The following is an 18,010-nucleotide window of genomic DNA, read 5'->3' as shown; positions in this document are numbered from 1 at the left end:
CAACGAGCCCGCGCCACCGTCCCACTGTCTCAGTGACCTATTCATGATTTTAGTCTACACCTAACGTGCGAGGATCAGGGAGGTCCAATTTAGGGACAATTTAGTACCCAATCAATCAGCCTAAAAGCACATCTTTGGGGGATGTGGGAGGAAACCGGAGCACCCGGAGGAAACCCACGCAACCACGGGGAGAACGTGCAAACTCCCACAGACACAGGCCCAAATCCATGTGTCTGCACAGCAACAGAGATAGTCTCTGAGCTGTCATGTTGCCCTCGAGATGTCCAGTTTAAGCACACTAACGACATGAAGCAATAGGCAACTCCCGAAGCAACGTCCAAGAGCAGCCCACTACAACCTGCCGCATGCATGCCCCTTGCTGGACTTAAATGCCTGTGGAGACAAAAAAATTCATTATTAAACAGGCAAAGACTAACATCCCTGAGGCAAAACGTATTCCCAAGCCTACAATGTTTAGTAAGGCCTACTATATCCCCCTATATGTAGCCCGCTCATATGGCTGTCTAAGTGACTCTTAAACAACCCTAGCGTGCCTGCTTCCACCACCTTACTCGGCAGTGCATTCCACACCCCCACTACCCTTTGCGTGAAAAACTGCCCTCTAATATTTGTCTTATACCTAGCCCCCCTCACCCTAAGCCCGTGACCCCTCGTTCTATCCATTTCTAATAGCGGAAAAAGCTTACCACCATTTACTCTATCTATCCCCTTCATAATCTTATAAACCTCTATTAGATCCCCCCTCAGCCGACGTCTCTCAAGGGAAAACAGCCCAAGTTCATTCAATCTTTCCTCGTAATTTCCTCGTAATATTACTGAAGATACTCACACTGCACAAATTTAGAACACAGAACAAATATGGTTTCCCCAATTACAATAGACATAGAATGATTCAGATGAATCATGTCAGAATAAATCCACTATAAACGCTTTGAATTGTAATAAACAATCCAGACAAGTGCACTACAGTAGCATAAAGGCAAAATACTGTGGATGCTGGAATCTGAAACAAAAACAGAAAAGTGCTGGAAAATCTCAGCAGGTTTGACAGCATCTCTGGAGAGAGAATAGAGCCAATGTTTTGAGTCCAGTTGACCCTTCATCAGAGCTGCTCTGACGAAGGATCATCCAGACTCAAACGTTGGCTCTATTCTCTACTCACAGGTGCTGTCAGACCTGCAGAGATTTTCCAGCATTTTTCTGTTTTTTTGTTGCCCTACAATAGCAACCGCTTACAACCTCTGCTCATTAACAATTAGTTTCTCTCAAATTGTTCTTTTCATTCACAAGGTCTAATTTCACAAGACAATGTCCCACTGACTGACTGTTATGTTGCATGTCCATTCATCATAAAACTTGGCCTGGACTTTATGTGCTTAATTTGAGAGGACAAAACAAAGCAACACTATAGGCCTCATCAAAATAACATAGTTATTCAATTCATCTACTAAATGTCACAATGAGACTTTGCTCTTGGCTCACACTTTATCCATGTAAATGGGTGCGTCAAGAATCCTGGCTCCTGGTTTACTCACATAAATATGTTTCTTGTTGTGTATTTCAAATATTTTATTTGGGCATTATTTGATTTCCCTAGGTAATCCATAATATATTTTTTAAATCTTCCCCTCAATAATTCAATTTAATGCTGAATCCAGCTCACAAACTCGTGAAAGTGGGCATTCCTTTGAGGTTCTGATTGATTTAACATCGGAACAGGAATTCATGATCAAATGCTAGGGGACATCTAGCCAGAGTCAACAGCTCTCAGGTGTTTGTGCGTGTAGATCCCAGTAAACACCCTAAGGTATGTTAGTAAGGATCTGTCTCAGCTTTTTCCATTTTGCAGACAAAATTGGGTGCATAATTCCAGCAGATTACCTTAGACAACAGCCCCAGCAGCGAAGCTGAAAATTATGACCTATTTGTTTACTATTCTAAAGTTGCTATATCCACCCGTAGGAAATGCGAGCCATCCAACTTTACTCAGTAACTTAGTGGTTGCAAAAGGATAATAATTGTGTACAAAGCTTTAACTTTTATCTCCCAGATGTTGCAGCAGTTCCAAATTAGGTTTGTTCCATACTCAGCAGCCTCACAGGAAATGTATAGAAATAGGAGCTGCATATTCACATTCACTCTCCAATATTCTCAGTTGAAGACAGGCACATGCAACCAAGGTGACTGCATTGGCTTGGTTGGTGAGACTTTTACAAGAAGCATTCACAAGTGCTTTAAGTGAAGGAGCAACCCTCCAATGTTGCAGCAGGATGTGCAGCACTAAAAGGGGCAGTGTTTTGCTGCTCTATCATTGTAAATATTTAGTCCACCTTTCTATCACCAGCACCTGTAAGTCACCAAGACACTGCTACAGGAACATTATCACTCTTTAGCCATGTGTTCTAAAAACCAAGTTGTCCAGACAATCTTTTCATGGACTGATAAAATATTCAAATTTGATAGGTCTGCCAACTGAATCCTATGTTCGCTAGATTTGCAAAATCTGGGTGATTGTTTCCTTACTCATTTCTTCCTTTTCTGTTTCTCTCTTTTTCTCTGCCTCATCCATCCCAATACTCACACACCTATGGCGCAAAACTAAAATTGTAAGTGCCTGTTCTTTCAATGGACTGAGAGCCCTTAGAGATCTAAAATAACATCTGTGGTGTGCATGCACATTTCTGCAGTGAGTCGTGTCAGACACCATGTAGGTGAGGGTGTGAGGTGCGCACAGTAGGAGTTCTTTAGGCAAACCATGGCATCAGTCAGCGTGTGAATTTGTTTTGATGCCAGTCTGGCTTGCACTAAATCACACGCGGCTGAAGATGTGTCTAGCAGCCGGAAGAGCTTGCCTTGCCCCCCAACAATGTATTTAAAAAGATAATCAACTAGGTGGATGTTTGAAACTGATGGATTTTTTTGGTTTTAATCATTCAGGAGGTGAGGGCATTGCTGGCAATTGCCTATCATTAATTACCCTTGAGAAGGTAGTAGTGAGTTGCCTTTTTAAACCACTACAGTCCATGTGATGGAGTAGTCCTATAGTGCTGTTAAGTATGGAGTTCCAGGATTTTCATCCAGCAATGATGAATCATTATAGATTTCCATGTCAGGATACAATTGGAGGGGAACTTGGAGGTGGTAGTATTTCAGTACACTGACACACATGTCCTACAATGTGTTATAGGTCAGGGACTGAGTGGTGCTGCCAAAGAAGGTTTGGCAAGTAGCTGCTATGCATCTTGGATATACAGTGTACCTGCAGACTGCAGCCATAGTGTGTTGGTGGTGGAAGGAGTGAATATTTGATGTGGTTGGGTTGTAGGTCAAGTAGGCTGATTTTCCTCATGGTGTTGAGCTCCAGGAATGTTGTTTGAACTGTACTTATCCAGAAAGTGGAGAGTATTCCATCACTATTGACCTTCTACTTTAATAGTGGAAAGACATTGCAGAATTAGAAATTGAGTCAATCGCCAATCTCTGATCTGTTTTTGCAGCTAAAGTGATTTATGTGGCTGGTCCAGTTAAGTTTCTGGTCAATGGTAACCATGAGGATGTTAAATGGTGGGAGTTACAACAATGGTAATGCTATTAAATGTCAAAGGAGGTGGTTAGACTCTATCTTGATGGAGATGGTCACTGCCTTGTATTTGCATGGCATGAGTGCACTAGCCACAACTATCAGCAAAGCCTGAAAATTATCCAGGTCTTACTACATGTGGGCATAAACTACTTCATTATCTGAGTAGTTGCAAATGGAAGTGAACATTTGCAATCACCAACAAACATTCCCACTTCTGACCATATGATGAAGGAAACAGCTGAAGGTGGTTGGGTCTAGGACATTGCTTTGAAAAACAGCGGCAGTGATGGTCTGGGATTGAGGTGATTGGCCTCTAACTACCATAACCAGCTTGTTTTGTACTAGGTATGACTCCAATCAGTGGAGAATCTTCCTAATTCACAGTGATCTCAATTTCTGTAGGACTCCATGAAGCCACATTTGGTCAAATGTCACCTTGATCTCAAGAGCAGCCACTCTCACTTCGCCTTTGAAATTCAGCTCTTTTCTCCATGTTTAGATCAGGACTGTAATGAGGTCAGGAGCTGAGTGGTCCTTTTGGATCCCAAACTGAGCAGGTTATTGGTGTGTAAGTGCCGCTTGATATCACTGTTGATGACACTTTGCATTATGAGGCTGATGATTGACAGTAGACTGATGTAGCAGTTGATTGGATTGGACCTGCTTTTTGAGGACAGGGGCTTCCTCAGGAAGATGAAGCTGACAAAATTTCAAAGGAAGCGGAGATGATAGATGTAAAGCGTGGGGTGAAAATTTGTAGACAGGATTTACTGGAAGTGAATAGATCATTTTATCCAAACAGCTCACATTCAAGGTTGCTAAAGAAGATGAGAATGTAGACAACAGAAGGGCTTTCCATAATCTTTCAATCATCCCTAGGTGTGGGGAGATGCCAGAGAATTGGAAAGTGGCAAATGTGACACCTTTTCCTAAGAAAAGGAGTAAGGATATTCCTGATCAGTTTAGTATTGGTGCTGGATAATGTTTTAGAGACATTATTAACTTATTCATTTCCACAATAAAAGAGCTAAAAGAGGACATGAGATGACTTTGGCTGATAGGATTAAGGAGAACCCAAAGGCGTTTTACAGGTATGTCAAGAACAGAAGGTTGGTTAGGGCAAGATTAGGGCCAGTTACAGACAGTAGAGGGAAGTTGTGTGTGGAACCAGAGGAGATTGGAGAGGCGTTGAACCAATATTTCTCTTCGGTGTTCACACAAGGGGACATGAATGTAGCTGAGGAGGACACTGGGGTGCAGGGGTGTAAAATAGATAGTATTGCAATTGATACAGGGGATGTGCTGGATATTCTAGAGGGTTTGAAAATAGATAAGTCCCCTGGTCCGGATGGGATTTACCCTAGGATTCTCTGGGAGGCAAGAGAGGTGATTGCGGAGCCTCTGGCTCTGATCTTCAGGTCATCGTTGGTCTCTGGTATAGTACCGGAAGATTGGAGGACAGCAAATGTTGTCCCATTGTTTAAGAAGGGGAGCAGAGACTTCCCTGGGAATTACAGACCGGTGAGTCTTACTTCTGTGGTAGGTAAGGTTTTGGAAAGGATTATTAGAGACAGGATTTATAGTTATTTGGAGAGTAATGAATTGATTAGAGACAGTCAGCATGGTTTTGTAGCGGGTAGGTCGTGCCTTACTAACCTTATCGAGTTCTTTGAGAAAGTGACCAAAGAGGTGGATAGGGGTAAGGCAGTTGACGTGGTGTATATGGATTTTAGTAAGGCGTTTGATAAGGTTCACCATGGTAGGCTTCTGCAGAAAATGCAGATGTATGGGATTGGGGGTAATCTAGGTAATTGGATCAGGAGTTGGCTAGCAGATAGGAGACAGAGGGTGGTGGTTGATGGTAAATATTCATCATGGAGTTCGGTTACGAGTGGTGTGCCTCAGGGATCTGTTTTGGGGCCACTGCTGTTTGTAATTTTTATTAATGATCTGGATGAGGGTATAGTTGGGTGGATTAGTAAGTTTGCTGATGACACCAAAGTCGGAGGTGTGGTAGATTGTGAGGAAGGGTGTCATAGTTTGCAGGGTGACTTAGAAAGGTTGCAGAGCTGGGCCGCGAGGTGGCGGATGGAGTTTAATGTGGAGAAGTGTGAGGTAATTCATTTCGGTAGGAATAACAGATGTGTTGAGTATAGGGCTAACGGGAGGACTTTGAATAGTGTGGAGGAGCAGAGGGATCTAGGTGTATGTGTACATAGATCCCTGAAAGTTGGGAATCAAGTAGATAAGGTTGTTAAGAAGGCATACGGTGTCTTGGCGTTTATTGGTAGGGGGATTGAATTTAGGAGTCGCAGCGTCATGATGCAACTGTACACAACTCTGGTGCGGCCGCACTTGGAGTATTGTGTGCAGTTCTGGTCCCCACATTACAGGAAGGATGTAGAGGCTTTGGAGAGGGTGCAGAGGAGGTTTACCAGGATGTTGCCTGGTATGGAGGGGAGATCCTATGAGGAGAGACTGAGAGATTTGGGGTTGTTTTCGCTGGAAAGAAGGCGGCTAAGAGGGGACCTTATTGAAACATATAAGATGATTAGAGGTTTAGACAGGGTGGATAGTGATAGCCTTTTTCCTAGGATGGAGAAAGCTAGCACGAGGGGGCACGACTTTAAATTAAGGGGGGGTAGTTATAGGACTGATGTCAGGGGTAGGTTCTTTACCCAGAGGGTGGTGAGGGACTGGAATGCCCTGCCAGCTGCAGTTGTAAATGCGCCTAGTTTGGGGGCGTTTAAGAGATCTGTGGGTAGGTTTATGGACGAAATGGGATTGGTTTAGATTAGTGGGTTAGTGTTGTTTTTTTTAAAAAGCTGGTCGGCGCAACATCGTGGGCCGAAGGGCCTGTTCTGCGCTGTAATGTTCTATGTTCTATGTTCTATAAAAAAAATTAGAAGGCTCTTGCAGAGGTTTTAGTTAATTAAGGAAAATCAATTTGGATTTGTAAAAGGCAAATAAGATTTAACTGATCTCATTGAATTTTTTGATGAAGTAATGGAGAAGGTTGATGAAGTGAATGTGGTGGGTGCTGTCTATATGGATTTTAGGAAAGCATTTGATACAGTACCACATCAAAGATTGTGTAGCAAAAATTAAACTCATGGGATATGAGGGTCTCAGTGTCAGCTTGGTTAAAAACATGGCAGTTAAGAGTTAACCGCTTTTCTTTGAGCCTGGAATCACTTATAGAACAGATAGGGCAAGGATGGCTGATTTCCTTTCCCCTGAAGGACATGAATGAACCAGATGGGACTTTGGGACAACCTGATAGTTTCATGATTGCAATTTTTGAGCTTTTCATTTAAAATTTCTTTTATTTGAATTTAAATTTTTCAGCTATCATGGAACTTGGAAACTTATGGCCCAGAAGTGTTAGCCCTGCCCTCCAGTAGAGTAGGCATTCTGCTACCGTTCCTCCATGAGACCTTGGTCAGAAAGAAAACAGTTTGCAATGTTGATTAACTGCTTCAAAAAGATTGAGATAGATATCTGCTTAGAAATGAAATTTGCAATTTAAAAAAATCCATGCAGGCTAAGATAGTCATAAAATATCATCAATGTAAAGCAAATGGCCAGTGTTCAGCCATGGTAATGTAAGGTGTGTTAGCTATTGTGGAGTTTTGCTCATCTTCCTGATTTTCTCCCCCAACATTGCTCACTCATACTGGGCTAAGATAAAGGTTTTTGAACAACATGTTAAAGAACAGAAATTTTTTTGGTATAATTCCTAATTTTGTGAAAATTGCGAGAAGATGGTAGAAGTTCATTTCCTCTCTCTCCTTTTCCAATCCCTAGTTTAAAATGAGGCTGCACTAATAATAACAAAAGCAGCCAATCATTACACAATCTATAACAATGGTCCTTTAATGCTTCTCAAGTGCTGGTATAAATGTGAAGTGTTTAGTAATAGCATTGTTGAGTGTCGAAATATGATTTAAAAAGAGTGAATGCTAACAGAAAGAAGTCCTGTCATATCTACACTGTGTTTGCCTGGAGCCTGACTGGAATCTTATATCTGTCAACTCAAGAATAGAGCATTATGATGTCAGTTACTGAAGGTAATTTACATGTGGCAGTCTGATTGAACTACTCTGTTATAGATATTTTTAAATGTGGTCATTTTTATTTTTGTGATTCATTTTAATGAAATACAAGCCATATAGACTGTCACACCCAAATTGCTTTTCAGTCAGACAGAGTGCTGCATTTGGAGCACTAATCTGTAAAATCTACTGCACAGTTGATTCCAAAACTGCATTAAAGATAGATGAGTAATATGCAAAGTCCGCATTTAGCTTTATTTTATTATTAAGCCCATCAGTGCTGACACTTAGTGACACGGTGGAAAATCCTTTTGCTTTGCAGTTCCTGTTTCTAAACCAGTGGTGCGCAGTGATCCAGCTTGGGGAGCAGTGGAGTACGTAGACAATGCAACACTCACTTGTTCTGTGAATAAAGGCACAAAAGTGATCTATCAGTGGCTAAAAGATGGAAAGCCCTTAAAGCCAAGCTCTCGTCACACCTTCTCCTCAGACAACAAGATGCTGTTCATCTCTCCTGTTTTAAAAGATGACCTTAGCAATTACACATGTGTGGCAAGGAACCCAATCAGTATGCATGAAAGTGAACCAATTGCACCGAACATTTACTGTGAGTCATATGTTTAACATTGATATTGAGAACAGTTCATTATGTTAGGTAATGTTGATTACTTTAGGTGCTGACATTTATTGAGACTATTATAATGTTGAAAGAAATGGGAGCCCAGGATGGCAGTACAAGTACTAACCACAACCACTAATAATGTACCCTGCCATGAGAATGAGCAGGATTCACAACAACAACACTGATCCTTGACAGCAAATGGAATATAAGGCAGAATTTTACAAGAATAATGCTGTGTTCAGCGAGCATGAAAGTGGGAAAGTTCCTGATCTGTTTTTTGGGCGAGTTTTCACACCTAATATTATGCACTTAGTCATTGAAAAAATGGTGTAGACTGTTTCTAACTACTGCAAGCTAAGGCCAGCTGGCTTAATTTGCCAGCTAGCCTTAGAAGAAGCTGCTGTGCATGTGCAGACCTCTGATGCTGCACATGCACAGTTGTAAAAGCAGGAGTCTGACACATAGAGAGACAACTGTCAGGCCACTGCTGCTGCAGACAGCCTCAACCAGCTCCCTGGCCCCGATCGCGAGCCCTACACAGATAGCCCCTGTTATCCCCCCATCACCCAGACTGATCACCTCCCCCCCCAGCTGATCCTGTTGCAGAGTGGCAACGGGCCCCACTCCCCCTCTCCGCTGATCTGATCCTGTTGTAGAGTGGCAGCAGGTCCCCCCTGATCCAATCTCATTGCACAGTGGCAGCAGACACCCTCTTATCCCCCTGATTGGGCTGTTCTTTCATGCCCTGCCCCCTTCATGCCCCGCCCTATTCATGTCTTACCCCTATAAACCCTGTCCCTATAGGCCCCCATAGGCCCTCTCCCACACTGCTCAGTACCTGGTGTACCTGGTGGGCATTGCCCAGGTGCCAGGCTAGCAGTACTAAGGTGCCAGGGTGGCACTGCCAGGCTGGCACCACCTCCCAGCCTCCCTGGGAGCCTCAATGCCCTCTGGTTTCACCGCTGATGCTAACATGGTGTTCTCCAATCTTATGGAGCAGCTGTTTTCCTCGCCAGACAGAACTTTTCCTGATGAAGCCATAAAAGTGTGAGCCTGGACAACTGAGCACCGGGGTCCCTAAACAAATGGAAATTAGAATGAATTTGAATAATTTATTCAGCCTTTCACCCATTTTGGCAAGAGGTTGATCTCACTGGAAATCCGGTTCTCATAAAATTGAGACAGCCAAGAAATTGGACGTGATCCATTGGTGGACAGGGCGAGCTGGTAAAACTCCGTCCATAATATCCAGACACTATTAGAAAGGTTACATCTCGCCATAAAGAGGCACAAAATATCCTGGCATGAGCAGATCTCAGTCCTCTGGCATGATTAGTGACCTGATACATTGGCACACACACCAACTTAATACTCAGCCATTAGCAGGAGTACAAATGGAACTCGAAGTTGAATTGGAACATATACCATATCTCAAGTAGAAACATTATCACAAGATAATGGACAAGATACTCTGCGGGTGGTTTTCTGACCTCTCTGTGCCTGGTGCAGATCGTGGCAATCCTGAAGAATAGCGCGTGGGCATTGCATCTGGTGCCAAGGTTTGTGAGTCACTCGACCCCTTTCTAATGGCGCAAATCCATCGCACCCCGAAAAGGTGCAAGGCTGATAATTATGTTTAAATATTTAAATTATAATTTAAGTACACATAGCCCATTCAAATCCCAGTGCATGGAATTCTCCAGTCTTCAGGCATGGTGCAATAACGGCGAGAATTGCTGCTGGTCTCCACTAATAGAGACCTAGCACTATGGTAACACTGGAAGTCTCAGAGGCCATTGAAACTCCCAGGTGGTCAGGGGCATGGTTAGCTGTGTCCATTGGGCAGTGCCAACATTGTAGGGCCCATCTGGCACACAGGCAAGGCTCACCAGATACCCAGCAGTGCCAGTCAGGTACCACCAGTGTGCCAGGGGCAGTGTCATGGGAATTGGGCTTGAGCAGGGGCTCGAGCAGGGTGACTATACGAGGGGATCATGCAAAAGAGTGGATCATATAAAATAGAAACTAGAAGCAGGAGCAGGCCATCCGGCCTTTAGAGCCTGCTCCGCCATTCATTATCGTCATGGCTGATCATCAAATTCAATATCCTGATCCCCCCTTCCCCTTATGTATTTTGACCCCTTTAGCTCCTAGAGCTTATCTAATTTTTTCTTGAAATCATATAGTGTTTTGACCTCAACTGCATACTGTGGTAATGAATTCCACACATTCAACAACCTCCAGAAGAACAAATTCTCCACATCTCAGTTAGACCATAAGACATAGAAGCAGAATTAGGCCATTCAGCCCTTCAAGTTTGCTCCACCATTCAATCATGGCTGATATTTTTCTCATCCCTATTCTCCTGCCTTTTTCCCACAAACCCTGATCCCCTTATTTCTTAGTCTAAAAAGGTTACTCCTTATCCTCAAACTATGACCCCTAGTTCTGTATTGCTCCACCATTGATAACATTCTTTCTGAATCTACCCCGTCTAACCCTATTAGAATTTTCTAAGTTTCTATGATATCCCCAAGAAATATAATCCTAACCAACTTATTCTCTTCTAGTATGACAGCCTGGTAAACCTTCGCTATACTCCCCCTATAGCAACCACATCCTTCCTCAAATAAGGACACCAAAACTGCACACAATACTCCAGATTTGGCCTCACCAACGTTCTATACAATTGCAGCAAAACATTCCTATCCCTATACTCAAATCATCTTGCTATGAAGGCCAACGTACTATTTGCCTTCTTTACTGCCTGTTGTATCTGCATGCTTACTTTCAGTGACTGATGCACAAGGACACCAAAGTCTTGCTGAGTATCCATGTCTCTCAATTTGCACCCATTCAAATAATAATCTGTCTTTCTATTATTGTTACCAAAGTGGATAACCTCATATTAATCTGCCATACATATGCCCATACACTCAACCTGTTCAAATTATGTTGAAATGTCTCTGCATCCTCCTCACAGCTCACCTTCCCACCTAGCTTTGTATCCTCTGCAAATTTGGAGATAATACCTTCAGTCCCCTCGTCCAAATCATTAACATACAATGTGAACAGTTGGGATCTGAGCACAGATGCCTGCAGAACCCCACTAGTCACTGACTGCCAATCAGAAAAAGACCCATTTTATGCCATCACTTTGCTTCCTATCTGCTAACCAGCTTTCTATCCATCTCAAGACATTATCTGCAATCCCATGTGTTTTAACTTTACACAGTAGCCTGCTATGTGAGGCCTTGTCGAAAATCTTCTGAAAGTCTAAACATACCACGTTCACTGGTTCTCCTTGGTCAATTCTACTAGTTACATCCTCAAAGAATTCCAATAGATTCGTCAAGCATGATTTCCCTTCTTTAAATCCATGTTGACTTTGTTTGATTATACTACTGCCTTCCAAATGCTGAGTTATGAAATCCTTGATAATGGACTCTTGCTCAGTACTGATGTTAGGCTCACTGGTTTAGAAACATAGAAACATAGAAAAACTACAGCACAAACACGCCCTTCGGCCCACAAGTTGCGCTGAACATGTCCCTACCTATTCGGCTTACCTATAACCTCTATCTTACTATTTGACCTGCCAAAATGAATCACCACACACTTATCTGGGTTGAAGTCCATCTGCCACTTCTCCATTCAGTCTTGCATCCTATCAATGTCTCGTTGCAACTTCTGACATCCCTCCACACTAGCCACAACACCTCCAACCATTGCGTCATCAACAAACTTACCAACCCATCTCTCCACTTGCTCATCCAAGTCATTTATAAAAATCACAAAGAACAAGGGTCCCAGAACAGATCCCTGGGGCACTCTACTGGTGACCGACCTTCATGCAGAGAAAGACCCATTTACAACCACCTTTTGCCTTCTGTGGGCAAGCCAGTTCTGAATCCACAAAGCAATGTCCCCTTGGATCCCATGCCCCCTCACTTTCTCAATAATCCTTGCATGCGGCACCTTATCAAAAGCCTTGCTGAAGTCCATATAAACCACATCTAGTGGTCTTCCTTCATCAATGTGTTTAGACACATTCTCAAAAAATTCAATCAGGCTTGTAAGGCATGATCTGCCTTTGACAAAGTCATGCTGACTATTCTTGATCATACCATACCTCTCCAAATGTTCATAAATCCTACCTCTCAGGATTTTCTCCATCAACTTACCAACAACTGAGGTTAGACTCACTGGTCTATAATTTCCTAGGCTATCACTTCTCCCTTTCTTGAATAAAGGAACCACATCTGCAATCCTCCAATCCTCTGGAACCTCTCCCGTCTCCATTGATGATGCAAAGATCATTGCCAGAGGCTCAGCAATCTCCTCCCTCACCTCCCACAATAGCCTGGGGTACATCCCATCCAGTCCCAGCGACTTATCTAACTTGATGCTGTTCAAAAGCTCCAACACATCCTCTTTCTTAATGTCTACACACTCAAGCTTTTCAGCCTACCTGCAAGTCTGCACTACAGCCACCAAGATCTTTTTCCACTGTGAATACTGAAGTAAAGTATTCATTGAGCACCTCTGCTATTTCTACCGGTTCTATACAAACTGTCCCACTGTCACACTTGATAGGTCCTATTCCTTTACATCTTATCCTCTTGCTCTTCACATACTTGTAGAACGCCTTGGGGTTTTCCTTAATCTTGCCTGCCAAGGCCTTCTCATGACTCCTTCTGGCTCTCCTAATTTCCTTTTTAAGTTCCTCCCTACTAGCCGTATACTCTTCTAGATTTCTAACATTACCTACCTCCCTGAACCTTTTGAAAGCTTTTCTTTTCTTTTTAATTAAATTCATTACAGCTTTCGTGCACCACGGTTTCTGTAACCTACCATAACTTCCCTGTCACATTGGAAAGTTGCTGTGCAGAACTCCAGACGAATATTCCTTGAAAATTTGCCACATTTCTTCTGTACATTTCCCTGAGAAAACCTCTTTCCAATTTATGCCTCTAATTTCCTGCCTGATAGCCTCATAATTCCCCTTACTCCAAGTAAACACTTTCCTAGCTTGTCTGATCCTATCTCTCTCCAATGCTAATGTAAAAGAGATAGAGTTATGATAACTATCCCCAAAATGCTCTCCCACTGAGAGATCTGATACCTGTCCAGGTTCATTTCCCAATACCAAATGAAGTACAGCCTCTCCTCTTGTAGGCTTATCCACATATTGTGTCAGGAAACGCTTCTGAACACACCCAACAAACTCCCCATCAAAACCCCTTACCCTAGGGAGATGCCAATCGATATTTGGGAAATTAAAATCTCCAATAGTCTATAGTTCTCTGTTTTCTTTCTATCTCCCTTTTTGAACAGTGGGCTTACATTATCTACACCCAGATCTGTAGGAACTAATCCAGAGTCCAAAGAAGTTTGCTGATTCCTTCAGCTCCTCAATAAAACTTGTTTTTCTCAGAATTTCTCGTACATTATCCATGTCTTCCTTTGTGAAGACTGAAGCAAAATACGAATTTAATGCCTCGACCATTTCTTTATTCCCTGTTATGAATTCTTCTATTTCTGACAGTAAGGAGCCTACATATGTTTTTATCAATCCTTTTCTCTCTCCATACCTATAGAAACTTTTACCCTCAGTTTTTAAACAGCCTGTCTATTTTTGTTGTAATTTCTATCTATTCCTTTCCTGAATTACCAACTATTTCCTTAAATTTCTTCACCTTCATCTCAAACAGCACTTTTGAGGAGTTTAAGGATCTCTTCAAGATATGGGCTATCATTCAACTTCTTCTTCTATGTTTGCAACTATGCTAAACCATCTCCTGGTCTCCTTAATACCCAACCATGCACCTTGCCTCTCTAGTTTCTCTGCTAACACCCCATGTCCTTTGTAAGCTCATTCAAATTTTAAAGTGGGCAGGTCTCTGATGGAGAAACAATCTCACTTGAAGCAGAAGTTATTCAAATATGATACCTTACAAATGAAGTTAATACGTACGTACATGTATTTCAAAGTTGCAATCAGTTTGAATGTTTTAAAAAGTAGCAATCATGAATAAATGTAATATCTAATGGGAGACAGGAGTTAACATTTTGAAGGGGGCTGATGAGTTTTTTTCTTTTGTTTTGTTGTATATTGCTTCATGCCTACCTCCTCCATGCACGTACTCCATTAGGTGAAAAATATGACTCACTGTAGTAAGATTAATATGCTAAATGGATAGCAAGCACACATATGCAAATATACTTCTTCTAGCATCTGAACAGATGTGTTTTGCCATTGCCTAAAGAATTCTGTGTAGCCAAAACATCAACCGTTCCCTTCAGTTAAAAAAAATCCCTTTGTTTCTTCAACCCTATTCCCACTAAACTCTTGACTTCCCAAAATTCATTCTTGGTCCCCATAGCAGCTAACCTTGTAAGTGGCTCCTTCTCCTTAGGCAAGAACATCTTTTATTTAAGCATGCCATCAAAAAGCCAATCAATTGCCCCTCAGGCCTCACCAGCTGTCATCCTATTTCCATCCACTTTTTCTCTCCGTGAAGGGAAGTGATGTTCTCCCCGGTGGCCTCGACCAATTATACCTCAACAAATATCACCAAAACAAATTAATGACATTTGTTTTTATGCTATATGTAGTTTGGCTGATTTGTTTCCTGTCTTTCAACAGTAATGACATTTCAAAAGTATTTTGTTGACTGTAAAGTTCCTTGGGACATCCTGAGGTTGTGGATGATGATGGATAAAGTCAACACTTTCTTTTAATTGATACGGCTGTGAACATGTTGTTGTTTCCTACAAGATCTACCTAAATCTCTTTTGTCAATAGGGTTTCAATTCCTCCCACTGGACCAGAGAAATCCCTGAACAAAATCATGAATGGCATTCCCTGCGATTGTGACTACAATGTGTTAAATCATTGCTCTCAACCAAATCGACTGAACTACCCTTCTCCACTGACCAATCACTTGGTTCTAGTGGTACCTAGTTGATCTTAGCTGGAACTTTTTTAGCAGTGGCTTCTTCCTCTTCTTATGTTGTGGCATCTTACAGTGGTTTGTCCTCACTCAGTTTTATTCTCATTCCTATAAATATATTCCAAAATTTCTCCAGAAACGTCTCCTTTTCTGACATCTGCTCTGTTACTTCTAGACCCAAAGATCTAGCTCCCTTTGCCTCTTAGTGCTGTATCAAGATATATGGGACAGAAGTTTCATCATAAAATCAGTGCAGATGGAGGCCATTCAGCCCATCAAGCCTGCACTGACAACAATCCCATCAGGCCCTATCTCCGTAATCCTACATATTTACCCTGCTGGTCCCCCTGACACTAAGGGTGAATTTAGCAAGGTGAATTGATTTAACCCGCACATCTTTGGAGTATGGGAAGAAACTGGAGCACCAGAGGAAACCCACAGACAGGGGAAAACGTGCAAATTTCATACAGAAAATGACCCAAGCTGAGAATTGAACCTAGGTTCCTTGGCACTGTGAAACAGCAGTGCTAAAATCTGTGCTACTGTGCTGTCCCTAAGATTTCCCAGGCCATCAGTGGCAGGTTTAGCTGGGAAGAAATTTTATAGTGGAGCTCCCCAGTGTTTGGGGTTAGGACCCAAACACCTTCTTGATATTTGCTTATGATATCTGTACAGAGCACAAATTCAAAATTTGTTGAAGATACAAAACTTGTAAGTACAGTGAACAGTATATGAGGAGGATAGTCAAATGGTTGATGGAATGGGTGGAAAGTGCCAGATGCAATTTAATGTAGAGAAATATGAAGTGATTGATTTTGGCTGGGAAAATGGGGAGAAACGATAAAAAAAGGATACAGTTCTAAAAGGAGATTAAGAGCAGCAGGATCTAGGTATATACCTGTATAAGCCATTGAAAGTAGCAGGGCAGGTGGAAAGAACAGATAATAAAGTATATGGTGTCCTGGGCTTTATCAATAAGGGCATAGAATACAAAAGCAAGGAAAAGTTTGAAGTTTGTTTGTTAATCACAAGTAAGGCTTCTATTAACACTGCAATGAAGTTACTATGAAATTCCCCTAGTCGCCACACTCTGGTGCCTTTTCCTGTCAATGCACGTAACCATGTTAAACCTGTTATGTTAAACCTATTTAAACCCCTGATTTGGCCTCAACTGGAACATTGAATCTAATTCGCCTCACCACCATTTAAGAAGGATGCAAAATATTACAGAGGGTTCTAAAAGATTTAATAGAATGATTCCAGGGATGAGGAACTTCAGCTACATAAATATGTTGGAGAAGTTGGGACCATTCTCCTTGAAGAAGAGAAAGTTGAGAAGAGATTTGAAAGCGGTATTTAAAATCATGAGAGCCTGGAGAGAGTAAATAGGGAGAAACAATTGCCATTGGCGGGGTGGATGGGTAGAACTAAGGACACAGATTTATGGTAATTGGCAAAAGAAGCAAACGCGATACAAGGAAGAACAATGTAGTGACTGGTTAGGATCTGGAATGCACAACCAGTGAGTGTGATGTAGGCAAGTTCATTTGGGAGGGAATTGGATTATTATCTGAAAAGGAAGAATGCGCAGGGCTGTAAGGAGAAGATGGGCACAATGGCACGAGGTGAATTGCTCCCTCAGAAAGCCAGTACAAGCAGATCAGGCTGAATGCTGTATCCAAAAGTGACGTTGGTTCAGGAACATAGAACAGAATCCCAAGAGTACAGAAGGAGGCCATTCAGCCCATCGAGTCTGCACCAACCACAATCCCACTCGGGCCCTATCCCCATATATTTATTCTGCACTAGGGTCAATTTAGCATGGCCAATAAAACTAACCCACACATCTTAGGACTGTGGGAGGAAACTGGAGCACTGAGAGGAAACCCACACAGACACGGGGAGAATATGCAAACTCCACACAGACAGTGACCCAAGCTGGAAATTGAACCCAAGTCCCTGGCGCTGTGAGGCAGCAGTGCTAACCACTGTGCCACTGTGCCGCCTGTGATCCTTCTCTCTTCTGACTTCCCTTGAGTGGGATTGAAGGTGACTGGGAACTCTCGGCTCTGTTGGATAAGTAATTAAAAGCTCAAAGTGATAATCGCTTAAGCACAAGTTAAGAACTATTTGACTACTTGAGGCTGCTGACCCTTTGCTCTGCATCTTGCTCTAATCTGCAAGGCAACGGTAAGTCCAGCCATGGTTATCAACTGCCTTTGAACATCACACTCCAGAGCCAATTCCCACCTCCAGTCCCTGCCTGGTGCCACTAATTGGACATCAAGCTTATTTCTGGCCCAATTCAGGGTTTTGCATATTGTTGTCTCAATGTCCCAATCATAATGCAGAATTGGGACCCAGAAATAATCTGAGCATCAGATTCCAGGCCTCAGATTGAAAGTCCAACCCATGGGGTCAACCTTTTAATTTGCCTGTCACAAATTTCGGTTCATTCACAACTCTGTAGTTCCATTCTGATCACCTATCACTCCTGCCTTTGGTTTCTGGTCCCCCAGTGCTGCTAATTTAAATTTTCATCCTCTTTATAATCTCTTCATAATTTTGCCCCTCCCTTTCTCAGTAATCTCCTCCAGCCCTGTGATTCTCACAGCATATTCTACTCTAATACGCATCTCCTCATTTCCTTTGCCTCTCTGTTGGCCACCCTGCCTTCAACTTGTCCAGAGATTTTTATCATCCTGCTCACTATGTCCTTATTTTGTTTGGCACACGATTCAGTCTAATGTTCCCTCTCTAAAGTGGCTTAGGA

General features: G+C 42.4%; 1 protein-coding gene across 1 annotated transcript in view; it reads left to right on the top strand.

Moving 5' to 3' along the window:
• Positions 1–18,010, top strand: part of hepacam2 (HEPACAM family member 2) — a 105,518-nt gene that overhangs the window by 13,992 nt on the left and 73,516 nt on the right. The window contains exon 3 of the mRNA XM_080216815.1: positions 7,982–8,266. Within this exon, the coding sequence (XP_080072941.1) occupies positions 7,982–8,266 (285 nt within the window). The remainder of the gene's footprint in view (positions 1–7,981; positions 8,267–18,010) is intronic.

This window comes from Carcharhinus amblyrhynchos, chromosome 2, assembly GCF_965287045.1.
Source record: "Carcharhinus amblyrhynchos chromosome 2, sCarAmb.v2.hapA, whole genome shotgun sequence".
Classification (NCBI taxonomy): Eukaryota; Metazoa; Chordata; class Chondrichthyes; order Carcharhiniformes; family Carcharhinidae; genus Carcharhinus; species Carcharhinus amblyrhynchos.
The sequence above is the reverse complement of the archived record's forward strand: the minus strand, read 5'-3'. Positions and strand labels throughout refer to the sequence as shown.